This window comes from Fundulus heteroclitus, chromosome 16 (assembly GCF_011125445.2).
Source record: "Fundulus heteroclitus isolate FHET01 chromosome 16, MU-UCD_Fhet_4.1, whole genome shotgun sequence".
Taxonomy (NCBI): Eukaryota; Metazoa; Chordata; class Actinopteri; order Cyprinodontiformes; family Fundulidae; genus Fundulus; species Fundulus heteroclitus.
In genome coordinates, this window is record NC_046376.1 from 34,814,134 (window position 1) to 34,833,747 (window position 19,614).

General features: G+C 40.1%; 1 protein-coding gene across 2 annotated transcripts in view; it reads left to right on the top strand.

The window, feature by feature from the left end:
• The window catches only part of wipi1 (WD repeat domain, phosphoinositide interacting 1), a 29,629-nt gene extending 13,139 nt beyond the window's left edge, over nt 1–16,490 (top strand). The window contains exons 6-13 of one of the 2 annotated variants that reach the window (XM_036148560.1): nt 2,932–3,024; nt 6,373–6,443; nt 7,638–7,745; nt 9,269–9,433; nt 10,172–10,279; nt 10,441–10,580; nt 12,754–12,912; nt 15,797–16,490. In XM_036148560.1, the coding sequence (XP_036004453.1) occupies nt 2,932–3,024; nt 6,373–6,443; nt 7,638–7,745; nt 9,269–9,433; nt 10,172–10,279; nt 10,441–10,580; nt 12,754–12,875 (807 nt within the window). In that variant the 3' untranslated portion in view covers nt 12,876–12,912; nt 15,797–16,490. The remainder of the gene's footprint in view (nt 1–2,931; nt 3,025–6,372; nt 6,444–7,637; nt 7,746–9,268; nt 9,434–10,171; nt 10,280–10,440; nt 10,581–12,753; nt 12,913–15,796) is intronic. The other variant, XM_036148559.1, reaches the window with a different exon arrangement.
• The last annotated feature ends 3,124 nt before the right edge of the window (nt 16,491–19,614 follow it).

Below are 19,614 nucleotides of genomic sequence, written 5' to 3' on the forward strand. Positions count from 1 at the left end.
TTTATTCTAGAAAAAGTAGATGATTAACTAAAACTTGGGATTTCCAAAATGCTGACAACATTTCCAACTCCAGCATGTTTCATGTCGGGCAGACCGTGATGCTCCCCAGGATCAAACTGAGCATCTCTGCTGTTATGTTCAGTCTTCTTATCTGCTGAAAGTCCAGCCCTCGCCCGCTCTCTCATGTCCTGAAGGAACTGCAGACATATCCTGATCATGATTTGGTAGACATGATAGTTTACTTTTTATTAGCTTGTTACTTCTTTGCACTTCCTCTGACTTTATTTCACACTTTTCACTGGTACTGAAAATCACAAAGTTTGAGTCTCCTTCACTCAGGGACAGCGTCCACTCCAGAGAGCGTGATTGTTACTGTAACCTGGTAGAGTTTGGGTATGGTGTTCGCTCATCAAAAAAGATGCTGGTCTACGGTTAGCACCGATGAAACTTAAAATCACTAAATTATTTCCAGAGGCCAATTTCTTTAAAGGATCTCTAGCTTAATTGGGTCAGAAAGAAAGACCATTTCCTCAAAGACAATATGGGTAGCATGACAAAGGTTTGCAAAAGTTCAGCTGAACAAACCACAAAACTTGTGTAAAAAGGTCCTTTGGACCAAATGAGACCAAAGTAGAGATGTTTGGCCATAAACCCCAGTGCCATGCTTGGAGAAAGTCAGATTTGACGTTTGTGGGTAAGAGAAGGAATCTGGGATAGGTGTTAGATGGGGTTGTAAAACATAGCAGTCAAAGGATGGAAATATAGAAGTTAGAATCTAAGGAAACCCAGCAGGTTGCATTGAGTCTCTGACTTCCAGCATTCACTCCTCCTGGAGTGAATGCTGATTTAATGAGCCATTCGCAGTTTCACTGTACCGGCCGTGTGTACTTAGACTTGCATGTAGAGCCACAGTGGACAGATGCTGGCATTGTGTCATTGACTCTGCAGCAATCCCTCATACCAAGCATGCATGTAGCCACAGTAGAGAAGAAATGTTCCCTTTATCGGGAAGTCCTGGTATTAGAAAAAGGGGCTAAAACAGAATTCCCTGCATAAATGTTTAGATCTTACTTTAGGCTGAACTTGCCAGCAGATCATTATAAAGACTATCTGCAATAATCCTGCTTTCCTCTAACCCTTCCTGTCCAGCTCCTCTTACGCCCTCTCTGTGCTCAGATACTTGTTTGTCTCTGAGCGATATTTGTCCTGTGACCTGAATCCTTTTGTCCAACAGCTGCTCCTCCTGAACCCGGTGTTTTGTCAGGAATACATGGGAACAGTTTTCACTCTGACAGAGTGCTCCTGTTACTGTAAGATAACACATGATAGCAGGAAACCAAAACATGCCAACTAACTCTGTTGCTGGAAAGTACAACAGGGTCAGATGTTCTCAGAGGGTTCACACACCACCTCAGCTTTCTGTTCACCTGAAACTGCATCACCTGACTCCAGGCTTGTAACTGTTATGGCTCCATCTCCTCCTTCTGTGATGCTTCATGCAGCAACATGAGAGACTAGGCCAACCGCATCCAATTCTGGTTTGTTTCTTCAGTAGCTCAGAGGAAGGTTTGATTTAATTTTTTATGTATGTAGTCCAAACTTGTGGATTTTGACCATATCAATTATGGGTATTTGTAGGGGTCTAATAATGCATTACCACATCAGGGCAAAGAACCAGACCACCCTTGTTCTGACGCCACCTGAGACACAATCCAAGTGATAAATATTTGGAACTACTTACAGTTGTGTAACAATCCTTTAAACTCTTCTTTTAGTGAAGCAGCTTAGTCTTTTAGTGAAATGTTCAGTGAAATCCAACCAGTAATATGAGTGCATTCTACAGTGGGGCAGAACATCCCATGTTAACACATAATTGTCTTTAACTACTTCATCAGCAGCACAGTTATTGGTACCCCTAAAAAACATTTTCTAATAAATGCTCTAACTTAATACTTCTCTTTTTTTTTCATGTGGATCAGAATTTTTAAGTGCCTCGAATCAGTCATTATGACCTTTTGTTCCCCCGGGGTATAACTAACAATGTGACGCAATAGTCAATTTGTTCAAGCTACTGGCTACTAGCCTGGAGCAGGACCCATATTTATCCTCCACCACGCAGTGAGCAGGATGCTAAGGGAATTTTAGAACATTTTCTGTAAGAGAACTGCAGCAAAGAGTTGCATCTTGGAGTCACCAAGTTTCCATAGCAACCATTAAACAGTGTCTTCGTGCCAAGGGGTTGTTGGGATTAATCCCAAAAAAAATGTTTTTTTTATCCTGCTATCACAATTGTGCATATGTGGACTTTCATGAATCCAACTAGGATATTTAACTGTAAGAGCGAGCTTTGGTGAGGTGAGACCAATAAACACTGTATGGATCATGTGGAGAAGCACCTGGCCTCCACCGTGGAGGTCCCATAATGCTGTGGGTCTTTTTCTCTTCCAAACACCCTGGTAAATTTGTCAGATTGCATGGGATCATGGGAAGTCAGCGTTCTTTCATGCCCATCTCAGTTTCAAGACCCAAATCCTTTAGGAACCCTCTGGGCTGAGCACAGAGAGGAACCAGGACTCTGGACCATCTGGAGAGACTGTATAACGAGAAATGGTGAAAGTTCTGTCTGTCTGCTCCGCTGTGAAATGTCAGAGGAGAAGACTGAGCGCTGTCCTGCTGACAAAAACGCAGATTTCACAAAGTATTGACTGGAAGACTAACAGTAATTGTCCAACTAGCAGATATGTCTTGACATGATAATACTGTACTGATTATTATTGAAATGATCAAATTAAAGGCTGAATGTTTTAAACCTTTTCAGTGTGAGAGTATGCTGCTGCAATAAAAAAATTCATTTATTTCCAGGCTTTTTAAAACTTGAGGGATTCCAACTGTTGTTGCTCCTGTAAGGTAACACAGCGTGTGTCATTTCAGAGCACAGTGGCCATGATCCCGGCACATGACAGTCCTCTGGCAGGGCTTGCCTTCAACGCCTCAGCCACCAAACTTGCCAGCGCCTCGGAGAGGGTGAGACACACTGACTAGCACCACAATGAGATCTCTGAGATAGACAGGGACCTTTGTTTTTACCCTGCGGTGGAGGTAGAGAGAGGCGTGTTTAGACACATATCTTGCTTTGACAATGCTCAACCCCCCCCCCCCCCACCCCCCAGTGGTGAAAGTTCGTTAATTGCTCCTTTAGATACAACTTGTTGTGTACCTGGAGTCTCTAGGAGCACAGAGAAGTTGAATGTAGTCTCTTCAGGAGCTGCGTGGATATCTTCATGTTCTTTTTGGGTCAGATTTTTTCTAGTATTATGTTTTTTGAACAGTTATGTCACAGTATTTGCTGCTGAGCTTCTAAACAAGGTCTTGGACTTCCATCTTACCAGTCTCGCGAATCCACCCTTTTTATTTCCCGTAGCGCTTTTGTAGTCCCAGCTGAAAGATGCCGAAGCTACAAGTGGATAAGTGAAAATGTTTGGTTTAAACTGCCCCTTAGCCCTGCTACCTGGAGAGGGGCGGTGTGTGAAGTGCCTCCTTTAAATTTAAAGAAACGGCACCAAAACGAGTTGCTTTCAGGCACTCCTCTAAACAGGGTAAAAAGGAGGAATGTGGAGGTAAATTAACGAGGAATTTAGACCACAACATTGCATTTCCACTTTATATAGACCACAACTGAATGATTTCAGTGTGAGCAGGAGGAACTGAAAAGCATGATATGTCCCTTTAACACCATTCTGGGAGACTGTGTGTCATTACACAGCCTGGTGACATACAGGAGAGGGTGTCCAGATTGGGTATTAAAGGAGGCTGCACCAAAGGTTTAGATGTTCCAGGAGCACTACAACATTTCACATCTCAAATCACACATCAGACATTTCTCAGCATTATGTTATGTGATTAGAAGCTGGCTGTTTGACTGTAAGAGGAATGGGCATGCGTTGATTGTCTCATGTCACATGGGACTATTAGCTATTGCGGTTCTTTAATTAACTGTCTGGACAGTGAGTGGAACTCCCTGACATATTGTGACTAAGGACTTAATTATTCCTTTATCATGCAGTTTTTATTTAGTTTTTATTTTATATTAGATGTTAAAAAAACCAGCCCTACCTGTTCGACAGTTCTCCTGTTACACATGCAGGTCACCAAACAATGAAATCTGAACCCATTGCCTGGTTGTTTGATGTAAATATAGTTGTCTATGCAAAAGCAAAGCACAAAGAGAGAAACTTTTTTTTGCATGTTTTGGGAGGGAGGGAGTTGGAAGTCTGCTAGAAACAACAACGGGACACCTGAGCTCTAAAATGGTTCTGTATGAGAAATCACAATCAAAACAGCTCAATTCACACAGAAGTATCTTAGACAACTGTTATGGCTCAGTACATTTCATTACTGCATCCATTATTCAGACCTTAAACAGTTCTACATGAACTTTGTGCTGATCTCTAGTGGACCAGTGTTCTGTGCTCTGATTAGTCCATGTTCAGTTTACTATCTACTCCCAGGTAGCTTTCATGTTGTGACATCTGCAGCCCACCACCCTCTTCAGGTGATCTCACAGATTTTCTGAATTTTGGCTCAGCTATCCCTAAACTTTACATCTGAATTTATACTCGGGCTCACTGCTAGGCTGAAGTATAATGTCAAATCTGGCAGGTATTTCTGACTAATCATGATTTCTTTGACCTGGACCAGGACCAGAACTAGGGCTGGGAGATATGGACCCATATTAATATCTCAATATTTTCAGGCTGAATACTGATATATGACATTTATCTCCATATGTTTTTCTTCTCATAAAGTCATTATAAAAAGGCATCTCTGAATCAAAGCTTTTTCCCAAGTTCTCACAAACACATTTTTTAACAAACAGCTGCAGATAAATATGAGAAACAGCTGAATAAAGCCTATTGGTATACATAAAAATATAATGATAACGCAACATAGACCTAGTCGATCTACACGATATGGTCTCATCTTGTATCGCTTTTAAAAAAATCTAGATATTTTTAAAATCTCCATATATTGCCCAGTCTGAACCAGAACTAAACAAGGTGAGGCAGCATGTCGTTTCTCTGCTCCTCGTCTCTGAAATAAACTCCCTGAATGCCTGAGATGTTCAGAAACTGGTGGTTCCTGTAAATCAGGGTTGAAATATTTTTTTCAGCAGCTTTCGATAAAAGATTCTGACTGCTGAATCGTTTGCCTGATCACTAATTAAAGCGTGAGATTTAATATTATATTACATTTTTATGTATCTGAAAAGCATGTACGGTAATTTTGATGCAATTACTGAACAATGTGATGTTAAAGATCATGATTAAGCCACATTGTCTCACCATGTCTTCCTTGTTATTTCATCATTATCTCTCCACTGATCTTTATAAGCTTTAGCATCACAGCATCTAAAACTACACATTAAATGTAGGCATTTAGAGCGGTGAAGTCCATGTTACCAAATATTGCTTCTAACCATTTCGTTACGATTGAAATACTGCGAAAAGTTATATTGTGGCGATGACTGCAATGAAATGTACCATGCAGCTATAATTTGAACATTTATTTGATTTTATGCAATGTTTTTCAAAGCAGTTTGTGTTATTTCAAGGTTTTCCTTTGATTTCATGCAGTGTATGTCAGATTGCCTTGTGTTTAAATGAAATAAACATGCCATGCCTTGATTAAAAAAAAGACCAGTTCCATGTGAAGAAAAAAATCTAACTGAGCTCATGATGTGACCACCACCATGTTTTAATGTGGCAATGGTTTACTTTTCGACCCGTGCTATGGTCTTTGTGTCAAACATACATCTGGAACTGGGCCCAAAACTATGTTTTGTTTCATCATAACGGTTTCTTCCACCACATTTTAGAAGATTTTAGCTCAGCTGAAATGAGTGTTTTTTTTTTTTTTTAGGAAAACGGCTTCAGTTTGCAACCTTAAAGCATTTGGAGAATACAGCAGATTGTTTTCAATTCAACACTTCTTTATATAATTTAATAATCAGATGTAGAATGCAAGCAGTAGTTTCCAGAGGTTTCTGCAGCTTCTTCGGCATTGCTGTCAGCTTCATGGCAGCCTGTTTCTGCAGTTTTGAAAATTATTTATGACAGTCTTATATTTTGCACAACTAAATAAAACCTTGCAATTTGATAGGGATGTGCACATGTTTAAGATTCACTTTCATGTATTTCTGGATGAATTTCCTTTGTACATTTACCAGTTAGCAAAAAGTTTAAACTAGAAAAAGAAATAGTAATGAGAATTTGCAAGGCTTTTGCAAACAGAAGAACTGAAAAAGTTTGATGTATATGGGTGGTGTGAAGCAAAATGAAAACACGCTTAGCGTCTGTCTGTCTGTCTCCGCAGGGCACAGTGATCCGAGTCTTCTCCGTTCCTGAGGGCGAGCGTCTGTTCGAGTTCCGCAGAGGCATGAAGAGGTCAGTGTTGTTAAATGTTAAATGTCCTAGATCCAAGTTTGACTCAGAACTTGGATCTAGGATCTCAGATCTTGCATCAGTGTCATCTGTTAACTTTTAGTTGAATGAATATTCCAGTTACAAGTTGTAAAACTAGCCAAGTTACTGATTGTTGTGCTCAGTATCCAGGCTAACAGATACAGCTTGTATTACAATGGATATTGCAAGACAAGCCAATAACAATTTATTTATGAGTATTTTGTACATTCAAAAATTAGCTCCAACAGGAGGTGTGAAGTACTGTTTAAATGACTTGGCTGCCATGATGAATTTTAACCTCAGGTTTGGTGAAAAAGCTCTGACTTTACAAGTTAGACTTCAGGAGACTTTCTGTTTGATTTTTCTCTCTTGAAGCACCGACTAACAAATGCAAAATTCAGTATATGATGTGTTGATCACTCCACAAATGGTAACAGTCACTTTAAATAGGTACTTTAGAACCTAAGCTGCTGTTTCACAATCTCTATTTAGATAAACAGAGGATGAATATAGTTTAATCAACATGCTAGTTGTGGCCCTCTTCTCAGTGCCACCAAGGAGATAAAAAAATGTGTGCGCTCCAGCAGGCACACGTATCTCACTAATGTGTAATTAGGCAAAATAGTTTCATGTGTAAATATTTACAATAGCACACGTTTCAATACCTATTCAAAATGTTCCGTTAATAATTTGGAGGTCAGGACCATGGGCAGTGCAGCTTCCTCGCATTGATAGTTCTATGTGCTGAATTTTTGGGACCTGTCTGTTTTAAATAGGTGTGTTGCTGCTTTGATGAAGCCTAATTTGATAAGGTTTCAAGTTAATTTTTGAAATATTTAGTTAATAAATAATTGATGAGTGATATAGTTGTCTTTGTCTCATTTTATTTGGCATTAGTCAATAATTATATACATTTACAGATATTTTACATGATATGAGTGTCAAGGCCATTTTGCACAATAGGTGTGCCTTGAGATCTTTACTTGCCCTTTGGTGTGCCTTGGGCACACAAATTTGGCAACCACTGGCTTAGACATCAGAGCACTTAGAATACTAGTGTCATAATAATGTCAGGACAGTAAAACCATAAAAGAAGTTAATTATTCACTTTACATTATTAATTATCCCTCGAGTTTACATACATGTGTGTGTGTGTGTGTGTGTGTGTGTCTGCAGGTATGTCAACATTAGCTCCTTGTCCTTCAGTCCTGATGGCCAGTTCCTCTGTTCTTCCAGCAACACGGAGACTGTACACATCTTTAAACTGGAACAAGTGGGACCAAGGTAAGCCCTCAGACACGCACAGTGATGGTAGAAAGCCCAGTCTTATCCAGTGAAATAAAATCATGTTCTGTTCAAATTCAGGTTATATGAATCCAGTTCATTGAGCCACTTTCAGTTCCAAATATATAGAAATCAGCCCTTGTTATAATAGTCAACTTTAGTTGATCGCACAATGCCGATTGGTACAAAACGTTATCTCAGGACACCTAGCTGGTTGACATTGCAGCAACCCCTTTGTCCTGAACAACATGTAGCAACAGTGGAAAGAGAAAACTCCACTTTCACATGAAGAAAGCTCCAGCAGAACCAGACACTTTATAGGCAGCTATCTGAAGTGCAACCCAATAAACAAGGAAGCTCCAGGCATTTGTTCTTGAAATGTGCTGATGCAAAGACAACCACTGTGTTGTTTGAATTTAAAAACAGGAACTTAAAAGTCTTTTGTATGTTTTAGACACAATTTTAATCCAATTGGTTTTGGATTTGTCAGGCTTTATGGATATAAACTTAGCTGAGTAACATGTCGAATAGTTTTGCAAGTGAAGGTATATATATATATATATATATATATATATATATATATATATATATATATATATATATATATATATATATATATATATATATATATATATATATAGATAGATAGATAGATAGATAGATAGATAGATAGGATTTTTGAGTTTTCTTCAGCTGTACGCCATAATCAGCGATATTAAAACAATAAAAGGCTTGCGATATTTCAGTTGATTTGTAATGAATCCAGAATGTATGACATTTCATGTTTTTTAATTGCATTACAGAAAATAAAGAACTTTATCACAATATTCTAATTTTCTGAGACAGTCCTGTGTGTGTGTGTATATATATATATATATATATATATATATATATATATATATATATATATATATATATGGTAAATTAGTATTGGACCAAGCTCTAAACCTTTTGCTACATGACAGATTGATCATTTACATGAACAACCTGAAGTCTGCTGGGCATATTGGATCTAAACCATCCTCATGCAGTTCCCTTGATCTCTACATTAATCCTCTGTAGAAGAACAGTGGGACCAACACTATCAGATGCAACACTGAGATCTAACAGGAATCTATTTAAATTTGGCATTTTATTGTTCAAAATAAAATCATTGCAACTAAACAACAGTGTGTTCGCTTATTACCAAGTAAAGAGAAATTAGACTGCCAGTACGCTTTCTAGTATTACTTACACAAGCAGTCACAATGAAAATAGAGCATCCATTCACAGATGATCTGGCTTAGTCATGCCTGTGTGAAAAGCAAATAATGATCTATTGATTTTCTCATTTAAATCTGTTTAAGGTCAATGACCGTGAAGGTCAAGCTTAGTGCATTGCAAAAGTATTATGTAGCAACGAGCTGTAAAACAATGCTTGACATTTAAGGAAACCTTTCAGTTCGTGGTGCCTGTCTTCAGATATATCACCACTGTACTCAGCACCAGGCAGGTCTCTAACTGTAGCTGTGCATTTTCTCCAGTAGAGAAGATGAGGCTGCCACATGGACAGCTTATATGGGGAAGATGTTCTCAGCAGCCAGCAGCTACCTCCCTGGTCCGGTGTCTGGCATGATGAGCCAGGACCGGGCCTTCGCTACCGTTCACCTCTTCTCATCTGGTCAGAGGAACGTTTGCACCTTAGTCACGTGAGCCACTCTCTCTCTCTTCCTTATCAACCTAGAGGAGAAAGCTTGAGATCGGTCATGCTCTGGGATGAGAAGTCTTGCTGTGTTTTATTTCTTTAACATCCCAGTTGTTTCTGTGTTCATCTATATATATATATATATATATATATATATATATATATATATATATATATATATATATATATATATATTCTTATTTTTTGATATGTATTTGCCTTCAGATATGACTGTCCCAGACACCTTGCTTGTAGCTAGCTTCCAGCTAGCTACAAGCAAGCTGGAAGCTAATAACTCCAGCTAGGAGTTATTTGTGTCTTGATATTTGTTTAAAGCAAACTTGTTGGTTTTGTCAGAGTTTATATCAGATGACCATCATGTTGGATTTCCAGGTAGCCACAAATTCTGAATCAAATGTTATGTCATACAATATTTGTTTACCTCTTTAAAATTACCAAAATGTTCAGCATCCTGGGTCTTCTACCTTTTTCCTGAAAAATGTTGTGAAACTGAATTCTGGCCACCAGCTGATTTGTGGGTGCATCTCTAACACCATGCTTGCAAACTGTAAAGACATCCATAGCTGTTCTGATTAGCGTTTCAAAAGCTGCCCAACAACCATATGGAGGATATGAAGTTAGGTTTTCTGCAAGACGTGTACAGTCCTTGTGAATAATTAATTTGTGCTGCTCTATTTTGGGGTGATTTTAGTTTTAGTAGAAACTGTTTGTGATGTTTCAGGATCCAGAGGCTCCTGCGGTTGATGGTGGCCACTGCTGACGGCCAGCTGTTCATCTATAACGTAGATCCGCAGGATGGCGGCGAATGCCAGCTAGCTTACCAACACAGGTGAGACTGATTCTACTACGCCTCAATGGATGCCCCGTTCACAAGTCAGATGACGGTCTGGTCTGCAGCAGCTTTACAAGCAAGCCAGAAGTCAGGTGATAACAATGTGGATTAGTTGCTCCTTTAATATAGCGGTGTTCTTCTTTTTCCCTCCGTTTTAGGCTGATTGGTGTTGATGAAAACCACAGGGGAGGAACAAATTCAGAGGCAGGGCAGCTCACACAGGAAACCCACTCCTCTCCATCTTATGCACAAACTGCTGCCTTACCAGCCTCAGGTTGTGCCACCACAACCCTCACTGGTTAGTAGTAACCAACAGTTTCTGTTTAGGGACCAGTCGGCAGTCAACAACGTTAGCTTTACCGAATGATCTGTAGTTCACCAAGGGGAAAGATGTAGTTGCTCTACTGTCAATCTTGTAATGCTAAATGTAAAAATAATGACCATTATGGAGAGTGATTGCAGTACAGTCATATAGCCTAAGAAGATCTCTTTGCTAGTTGGCTTCTCATGTTAACGAAGAATAAATCCAGATAAATGGAAAAAATATCGTCCGGTGGAATTTGACTATTTTCTGCTAGAGCAGTCCTGATCAGTGACTAGGCAGTTGGAAATTGAAAAGCACAACAATCTCCCCGTTACTGAACGCACCACATAGGCGCTATCATGACACTGAGCAGAACAACACTCCTCTGTGTGGATGCTGTTACTGAATGAAGAACACTCGCTGGTAGCTATTTCTGATATGAGTGAGGTGTTTATGGAGTTAATGGAGCCAGAGAACAGTCCTACGACATGCCTGGAGTGAGACGTCCAGCAGGCACAGCAAGGCCTAACAGAGTACTGCAGACCTTCTCTGTTTGACCATTTTCAACCTCTACTGGTAATTTTACATTGCTGACAGTTGCCCTGAGTGGGTTGTGGTTCTTTTAGAGTCAGTCAAAACCTGAGAGATTTGCATCACACACAGAGTCTGCAGTGAGTGATGGGGAGATGAATCTGAAGCACAAATTGGCTCCTTTACAGAAATATGACTGAGAATTTGCCATCTGGTAAGACGCTTCTACTCCTAACACACTGTGTGTTGAAGCCAGCTGTATGTATACTCTGCATGCCAGGGATGGAAATATTGAATCTGGTAGTCCAGATTTCCAGCTTCGCCTTGGCGATCCACTGAAAGTTATTTTGTTTTATAAGGAATCTTTTCTCACAACTTCTTATGTAGGAAGAAAGGGTTTGAACGTCCTCTTCCTCCCTTCCCAACACCCACATCTGTTGTTCTTTGAGATTTGGGATCATACTCTAGGTTTGCTTTTTGAAAAGTTCAGTGTTCGTTGCATATAAAATGTCTCTAATTGCCATGGTTACTCATCACATCGAACAGAAGTACCAGCATGTAATCTATATTATGGTGGAATAATCTCTGAATAAACCCAGAGGAAAAAAAATCTTCAATGGTAGATCTAAGGGAGATTGACCAGTTGGGCAGTTTTTAAGACTTAAAGGGGACACACCATGCTTGTAAATCCTTCTTTTTCACATTTATTTAAATCATCCAGTTGTGATCTATATACGGTGGAACTGCAATGCTTTGGTCTCATTTCACTCGTCATTGTTGCCCCTCTGGTCTTCTTGTAACCCTGTTCTGAGGTTCATCTGAGAGCAACTTGTTTTGGCGCTGTCTCTTTAAATGCAAAGGAAACGACACACTATGCATCACCCAAAACACAAAATCCTAACAGCAAAACATAATGTAGGCAGCATCATGCTCTGGGGAACAAGAAAGCTGGTCAGAGTACACAGATGTTCTTTATCCATTCTAGCTATTTAAAGCTATTCATATACAAAAAAAGAATGGGTGGAAAATATCAGTCTGTAGACGTTCAAAGCTGCTAGAGATAACCCCTAAAATACCTGCACTGCAAAAACGGATCTAAAAATAAGTAAAATGTTCTTTAAAATTAGTGTATTTGTCCTTGATTTGAGCAGGTAAATAAGATTATTTGCAAATGGAATGAGTATTTTGACTCCTAAAATAAGATAATTAGACATCCTGCACTTGAAATAAGATGATGGAGATGAGTTATTTTAAGTGCAAAAGTCTTATTCCATTGGCAAGTCATCTTATTTACCTGCTCAAATCAAGGACAAATACACTAATTTTAGGAACATTTTACTTTTTTTAAGTTCTGTTTTTGCAGTGTGCAGCTGGACCTCCAGTGAAGGGTGCCTCTACCAAGGAGCAAGTGATTCTGTCCAGCCGGCCTAATGGCTGTCAGATGTGGCAATAATTTAGAGATGCACTGCTTCTGTGACCCCACCAATAGCTCTCTGTTTATATTTCCTCAAAAGCTGGTGCTTGATTCAGCCGTTTCCACACAAACAGCAGAAATATTGAGCAGAATGTGGGAACAGTTTGGTTTGGATCTGGAAAGCTTTGGCCTAATGATTGCCTTCTTTTCTCCATCCTCCAGGTTACTCTGAAGATGGCGGGGCGAAAAAGGGGGAAGTCATTCCTGAGCACGAGTTTGCCGCCGGGCCTGTGTGTCTGGATGATGAGAATGAGTTCCCTCCTGTGAGCAACCAGAAGTTCTAAATATCAGCCCTAGATCCCTGACACCAGCTGGCTGTTTGTAAGAAATATCAAACCATTGTTCAAACTTGCTAGTTTCCTGAGAAGAGTTCAGAACCAGTGATTTTACCATATTTCTCAAACACAGAATCAGAACCGCAGCATCCAGGGGATTTCCCAGGTCTAAGGGAAGGGTTTGACTGCTAAGAACAAAGTGATGATGACTACTATCTCTAAAAAAAAGCACATTTAGCCCTTACATTGACAGAAGATCAGAGCAGTGTGTCTGCCTGACTTATCAGTACATCATTCTACTTTTCACTGCACATGTTTTAAGTGATTATATATTTATTGCGTCTTCAGAGATTGCACTGCCATGTATTTGCTTACTGTGCAAGATTTCACTATCGGCACAGTGAAGTAGCTATTCTGTTCCCCTGATGTCTGGCTGGTGTCCATTCTAGAAAGATACTGGTTCATATATTACTCCCTTTGGAGAACATTTGTTCATGCTATGGCTGCAAAAACAAGTTATAAAGCACTGGCTTCCTTTCTCTAAGATGAATCGCTCAATTTCCTCTGAAACCAACTAACAGCTTCCAGATCAACACAAGTTCTCTTCAGCATAAGCCTAAGGGAAAAACGCCCGCCTCATTTTACAGTCATTACTTTGTTCTTAGAAAGTAACCCTTAGACCTGGAAATCCCTTTGATTCTGCTGTTGTAAGTGTTGCCATAGAGTTGATAGTCAGGCCTCATACAACCATCATAACCACACAGTATGCGATTCAGGCAGACTGCGGACTTTTGCAGATTAGATAAGGGCCTTGAGGCAAAGGATGAATCAGCTGTTCCAACTTGGCTTCAATTCAATTCAATTTTATTTATATAGCGCCAATTCATGAAACATGTCATCTCAAGACACTTTACAAAGTCAAATTCAATCATATTATACAGATTGGGTCAGATTATACAGATTGGTCAAAAATGTCCTATATAAGGGACAGTTGATTGCATCAAAGTCCCGACAAGCAGCATTCACTCCTGGAGAACCGTAGAGCCACAGGGAGAGTCGTCTGCATTGTACATGGCTTTGCAGCTATACTCTCTACATTTCACATTTTGAGACACATCTGATGTCCCTTAGGTGTCCAACAACATAGAGTGGAAAGAGGAGCAGAGGGATTGGGGTGTTGAGTTTCTGACCAAAACCAAACCAAATGTACCCAGATGTTGTCATTTTGCTTATTTGCCATGTCATATTTTTGTAGTTTTGATTGGGTTCTACCCAATCTTCTGGGGTTTGAACTGGAGCTGTGAGCTACTGTCTGTTTCATACTGACCAGGGTGACCTCTCATACATGCTTTGACAGACAATGTCCATCGTCTGTATCCGCTTATCCATTTCTACATTCTTATTCAGTTCAGCTTATTTCTTAGTGCCAATTCACAACGCATCATTTCAAGACACTTCATAGAGTCAATCATACAGAGAGATCATCTTCATGGGGTTACTGTAAGGAAATGGGTTTACATCAATAAATATTAGCTGCCAGCAGGAGGTTGCTTTGAGTTCTTTGGGTTGATCAGGGGTCTTCATCATTTCAGAAGAACCAAACTCAAGCATTCTGTGAAGTTATCAGTAATAGTTCCATTACCTGTCATTTGTGCCACAACACTGACAATTGTACATTCCTGTGCTTGTCCAGGTTTCATAGTCCATCCATTATTTGTCTTCCACTTACCTGAGATCAGGTCACAGGAGCAACAGGTCCAGAAGAGGAACCCAGCCATCCCTCTCCTCAGCAACAATCTCTGGCTCATTCTGGGGGACTTAAAGTTTCTCCCAGACCAGGCGGCAGCTAGTTTGGGCTCATCCCCAGGGTGTCCTCCCATTGGGACGTGCTCAGAAAACCCCCAAAAGGAGGCCACATGGGGGCGTCCTGATCAGATGCCAAAATCATCTCAACTAACTCCTTTCGATATGGAAAAGCAGCGGCTCTACTTTGAGCTCCCTAAGGATAACAGAGCTCCTCACCCTATCACTCTGAGCCCAGCCCTCCAGATGACGCTCATTTCAATCGCTTGTATCCAGGATCTTGTTCTTTTGGCCAGACCTCATGACCATAGGTGAGGGTCAGGATATAGACGGACCGGTAAATCGAGAGCTTTGATAAGTTGGCTCAGCTCTTTCTTCACTACAACAGACCAGAACAGCACACACTTTACTGCAGATGAAGACCCAGTCCGTCTGTCCATCTTGTTCCACCTGACCATCACTGGTGAACAAGACACCAAGACACTTAAACTCCTCCGGTTGAGGCAGAGACTGATCCCCAACCCTGAGGGGGGAATCCATGTTCTTCCAGTCTACGACTATTATTAACATGTAGACAGTTAATAATCACTAAAATAGCATTTCATCCCATGGTTATGAACACTTTTAGTTGGACACGTTTTAAACAGGTAAAACCAGCTAGGTCTGTTTAACTGCTGGTCTTCCTCTCAGAGGGTTTCTTCATTTTTCTACAAACTCACTGAAACACAACAGTTTTTCTCCTACAGATAAACGACCTATTATCAACATTAACTTTACATAACCTCACCGGCACCAGCCAGCTCCAATGTTAAGGCAGAGGATAACATTGGAAAAGAAAAAAACCCACAGAAAGCCAGACAGGTGTCCTGGGTCTCCTATCCCTGAGCACTGAGTTCAATCCGCTCCCCCAGCCCCATGGAGCTGCTATCACAGCAAACAACTGTACACCAATGCACTCTGACATGTTCTCACATATAATTAAAATAATCCTGAACCTGTGATTGAAAAACAATAAAAAACAGTTGATAGAAAGTGTGCCAGAATTGACCCGGTTGCAAAGATGTGGGTGCTTGGATAAATGTGACAAATGTTACTTAATTAACGAGCGTGTTTGTGTGTTTTGGTAGATCAACTCATGCCGCAACGTGGCTGGAGATGGCCAGAGGTGAGTCTGTGGAAGAACTAATGGATGGGCATCAGCCAGCAAGATGAGCGGAGAGGTCAAGTTTCAGGGTGGCAAACAATAACTGCATGAAGAGAAGAAAACACCTAAAGGTTTTACAGCCAGGAAGACTAGCTGTCTGGGATTTCCAAAATAAACGTTTGAGAATGATCGTGTTAAAGAATCACTGTTGGTTTTATACATCACCCAGATTACTAGTCTAAAGCAAAAAATGTGGCTCGAGTGGGAATGCCGGCTGAATTTGATTCCCTTGGTCCTTCAAATCCACATGTTTGACTTCTCTGCTAGTATGAGGTGCATGCTGGGTAGGAAATGTAACCACAGCTTTTATTTTACCGTTACTTGTCAAATATACTATTGACGTGCATTATTGTAGCACAGTTAGGTTTTTTTCTTATTTCAGTTTACATATCATGTTTTTCCTGTAAATAGTATTCTATTGCATTAAACACGTTCGATGTTTCTCTATGTGCCTCCTGAAGAAACTTCAGAAGGTGGATAAGTACTGTATGTTTCTTTGTGCCTCATAATTTTTGTAAAAGTAAAATGTATTTTACTAAATTGCACAAGACCAAAAAAAAAAAGAAGAAGAAACTGATTAATAAACTCATAGAAGACTGAAACTATGCAAAACAATATCATTATGTTTTGTGTCATACATTTGTAAGAATTCACTTGCCTGTAGGTATGTGTGACTTTTCCAAATGGCCTCATTTCCACCATGATACCAGTATGGACTACCTAAGAAGTCAGTATCTAACCTGCTGCAAGTAGAGTGCTGGTCATGTGTTTATATCCAGTCGTTGCCCTGAATGTCATATTCATTTATGAATCTCTCAAAGATCTTTTGATTCTGTAATTCCAATAATAAGTAGAGAGGACAACAACCAACAGCTGCAACAACAAAGTGTGAAACCACTTTCAGACCTATGAAGAAACAGAATCACTTTGCATCCCATTTCCTTCCTCTAAGTGTAGAAACACAAGCCCTCAGTGAACTAAAGAGTTTATATGGAACCAGGTGGGAAATGCTGGGCAGCAGAAGGAGGACCGGTCTTTACTGTGATCTGCAGCTGTGACAATTAGAACTTTGAGATTGTTCTGCTTATCTGCAAAGCAGAAGGTGCCATGTTTGTGGAAAAACAGTGTGAAATTGAATTTGTTCAGTAACCCACTGTTGGCATTATTTAAAATCCAGAGGAGTTCAGCTTTGTGTGACACTCTGACTTTAAAACTTTCCCAAACATTTCATTTTTCCTTCGAGGCAAAAAAAAAAAGTCTTTATTTTGTAAGAAATTATTTACACACACTCAGTGGTCACTTTATTAGGTACACATTTACCATGAGAATCGCCTTAATTCTTCATGGTGTAGATTCAACACAGAGTCGGTAAAATTCCTCAGATTTGCTCCCTTTTGTACAATAACATTACAATGTTGCTGCAGATTTGCTGACTGACAATCTCCTGTTGGGCCACATCCCAAGGGTGCTCTGCTGGATTGAGATCTGGTGACTGAAGGCCAGTGGGTTTCACTCAACACAGCGCCGTCTTCAAGAAACCAGCTAGTTACTTTATGAGCTCCTTTGCAACGCTTCTGGAAACTGTAGCTTTAGTTAAAAGATGCAAATCAGTATGTCAGGAAAATACTACCAGCACTGTGTGTTGTTAGCAAAGACAGTCTTCTTGTGCCCGCTTAGTGTTAAAATGTCATGTGCCTCGGCAAATGTCATGCAAGAGTTTTTATAAACAGGAAGTGAGATACTTTCACAATAGTTAAAGGATCAGTCCTTTTAATGTCAAATTCTTTTTTCATATTAATTTAAAATAGAAACTGAAGTAAGCTCCTTACAGTCTACAGGCGGTCCATCATCTCTCCATGTCCAGACGACATGGCTCTATAAGAGATTGTTGTACAATCTGATCCTGCTTTACGTTGAATCGTTCTCCCTGACCTGTCTGCAGGGTTCCTTTACAGAACAGCTGTAACTGAGATCAAAATTCATTAAATTCAGTTAATTTATATAGCACCAATTCACAACACCTCATCTCAAGGCATTTTATAGAGTCAATTCTATCAGACCCAGATGGATTGATTAAAGGTTTTCTACCAAAGGAAACCCAGCAGACTGCATCGCGTCTTGATAAGCGGCATTCACTCCTCCTGGATGAGCATGGAGTCACAGAGGACAGTCGTCTGCATTGTCATTGACTTTGCAGAAATCCCTCATACCGAGCATGCGTGAAGCAACAGCGGAGAGGAAATTTCTCCTTTAACATGGAGAAACCTCCAGCAGAACCAGAACCAGGCTCAGTGTGAACGGTCATCTGCCACGACTGGGGTTTGAGAAGACAGAGCAGAGACACAAAAAAGCACAGAAGCACTGATCCAGGAATACTTTCTAAGTCAAAGAAACTTGAAAAGGTAAAGGCTTTACTCCTTTATTGGCTTCATCTAGGAGAGAAACACAGATGAGGTTTGAGCCATTTTTCAAGTCTGGAGGATTATAGAGATCACATACAGTTAGTCAGTAAAAGCTGAGCCAATAGCTATGTCTGGGAGAGAAACAGGGCGAAACACAGAACAACAGAGCCAAGCACATCATCTATAGAAGGAGAACATGAACTTTAGAAACCCATGTATGCATATCATCTTTCTTCCAAATAATAATATATTCATTACTTTGTACTGGTCGCTCTTCTGAAATCCAAACATAATTAACTGAAATTTGTTAATCTTCTGTTTTTAATCAATGTTTATGAATGGATGGACTGCTGGTTTGAACCCTGATTCTGACTGGCTGAGTCGTTGTGTCCTTGGGCAAGACGCTTCACCCACCTTGCCTGCTGGTGGTGGTCAGAGGGTTCTAGTGTTGCTGATCGTATGGCAGTCCAGCTTCTGTCAGTCAGCCCCAGGGCAGCTGTGGCTAATATGTAGCTCACCACCGCCAGCGTGTGAATGACTGGATGTAGTGTGAAGTGCACTGGGGTCCTCAGGTATTGACAAAGCAATATATACAGTACAAGTATAGGGCATTTACTATGAGTATTTTTGCAACATGACATTTTGCATGAAAGGTTGGACATATGCTTGCAAAACACTAAAACCAATTGAAACAGTGTATAAACAGTGTTTAAAAGAATCAGATAAAAAAATCTAAACAGTAACATTATTACTAGATCTTCCAAAAACACAAATAATTAAATGTGACATTAGAAAGGATTGATATTCTGTGCTAGTTTATAAAGTTCTTCATGGTTATGCTCCTTCTCCACTTCAATTATTTTACCATAATATGTGATGGTTGTTTTACTTCTTACTTTTGTGTTTAACACAAACCTACCATCGGGGCAAGTGACCTACGTACTCATTTATTCATTGTCCCATTTTTAAAAGCGAACATGAAATGCTTTGTGTCCCACGCAGACAGGCAGAGGATGGACGCTGGTGACGTGTTCTATCTAAATTAACTTTGACCGGCCTTTGTTATCTTCAGTGTTATGCATACTTCTGATTGCTGCTGCACTAGTTCTTAATTTGAAGGTTCCAACTGCATGACAAGTGCACAAAATATCAATTATTATCTTTTTGGAGGGGATGGTAGCTGGTCACGTTAAACAAAACACAGAGAAATGGAGCCAGTAAGCTGCTGCGGAGTAGGTCAGGTTTCTTCCTGCGTTTTTGTGCAGTGCTCTCAGTGGGACAGGGTGTGGCTCAAGTCTCAGCTAATTACAGACATTTCTCTGTGGGGATTTTATGAAAG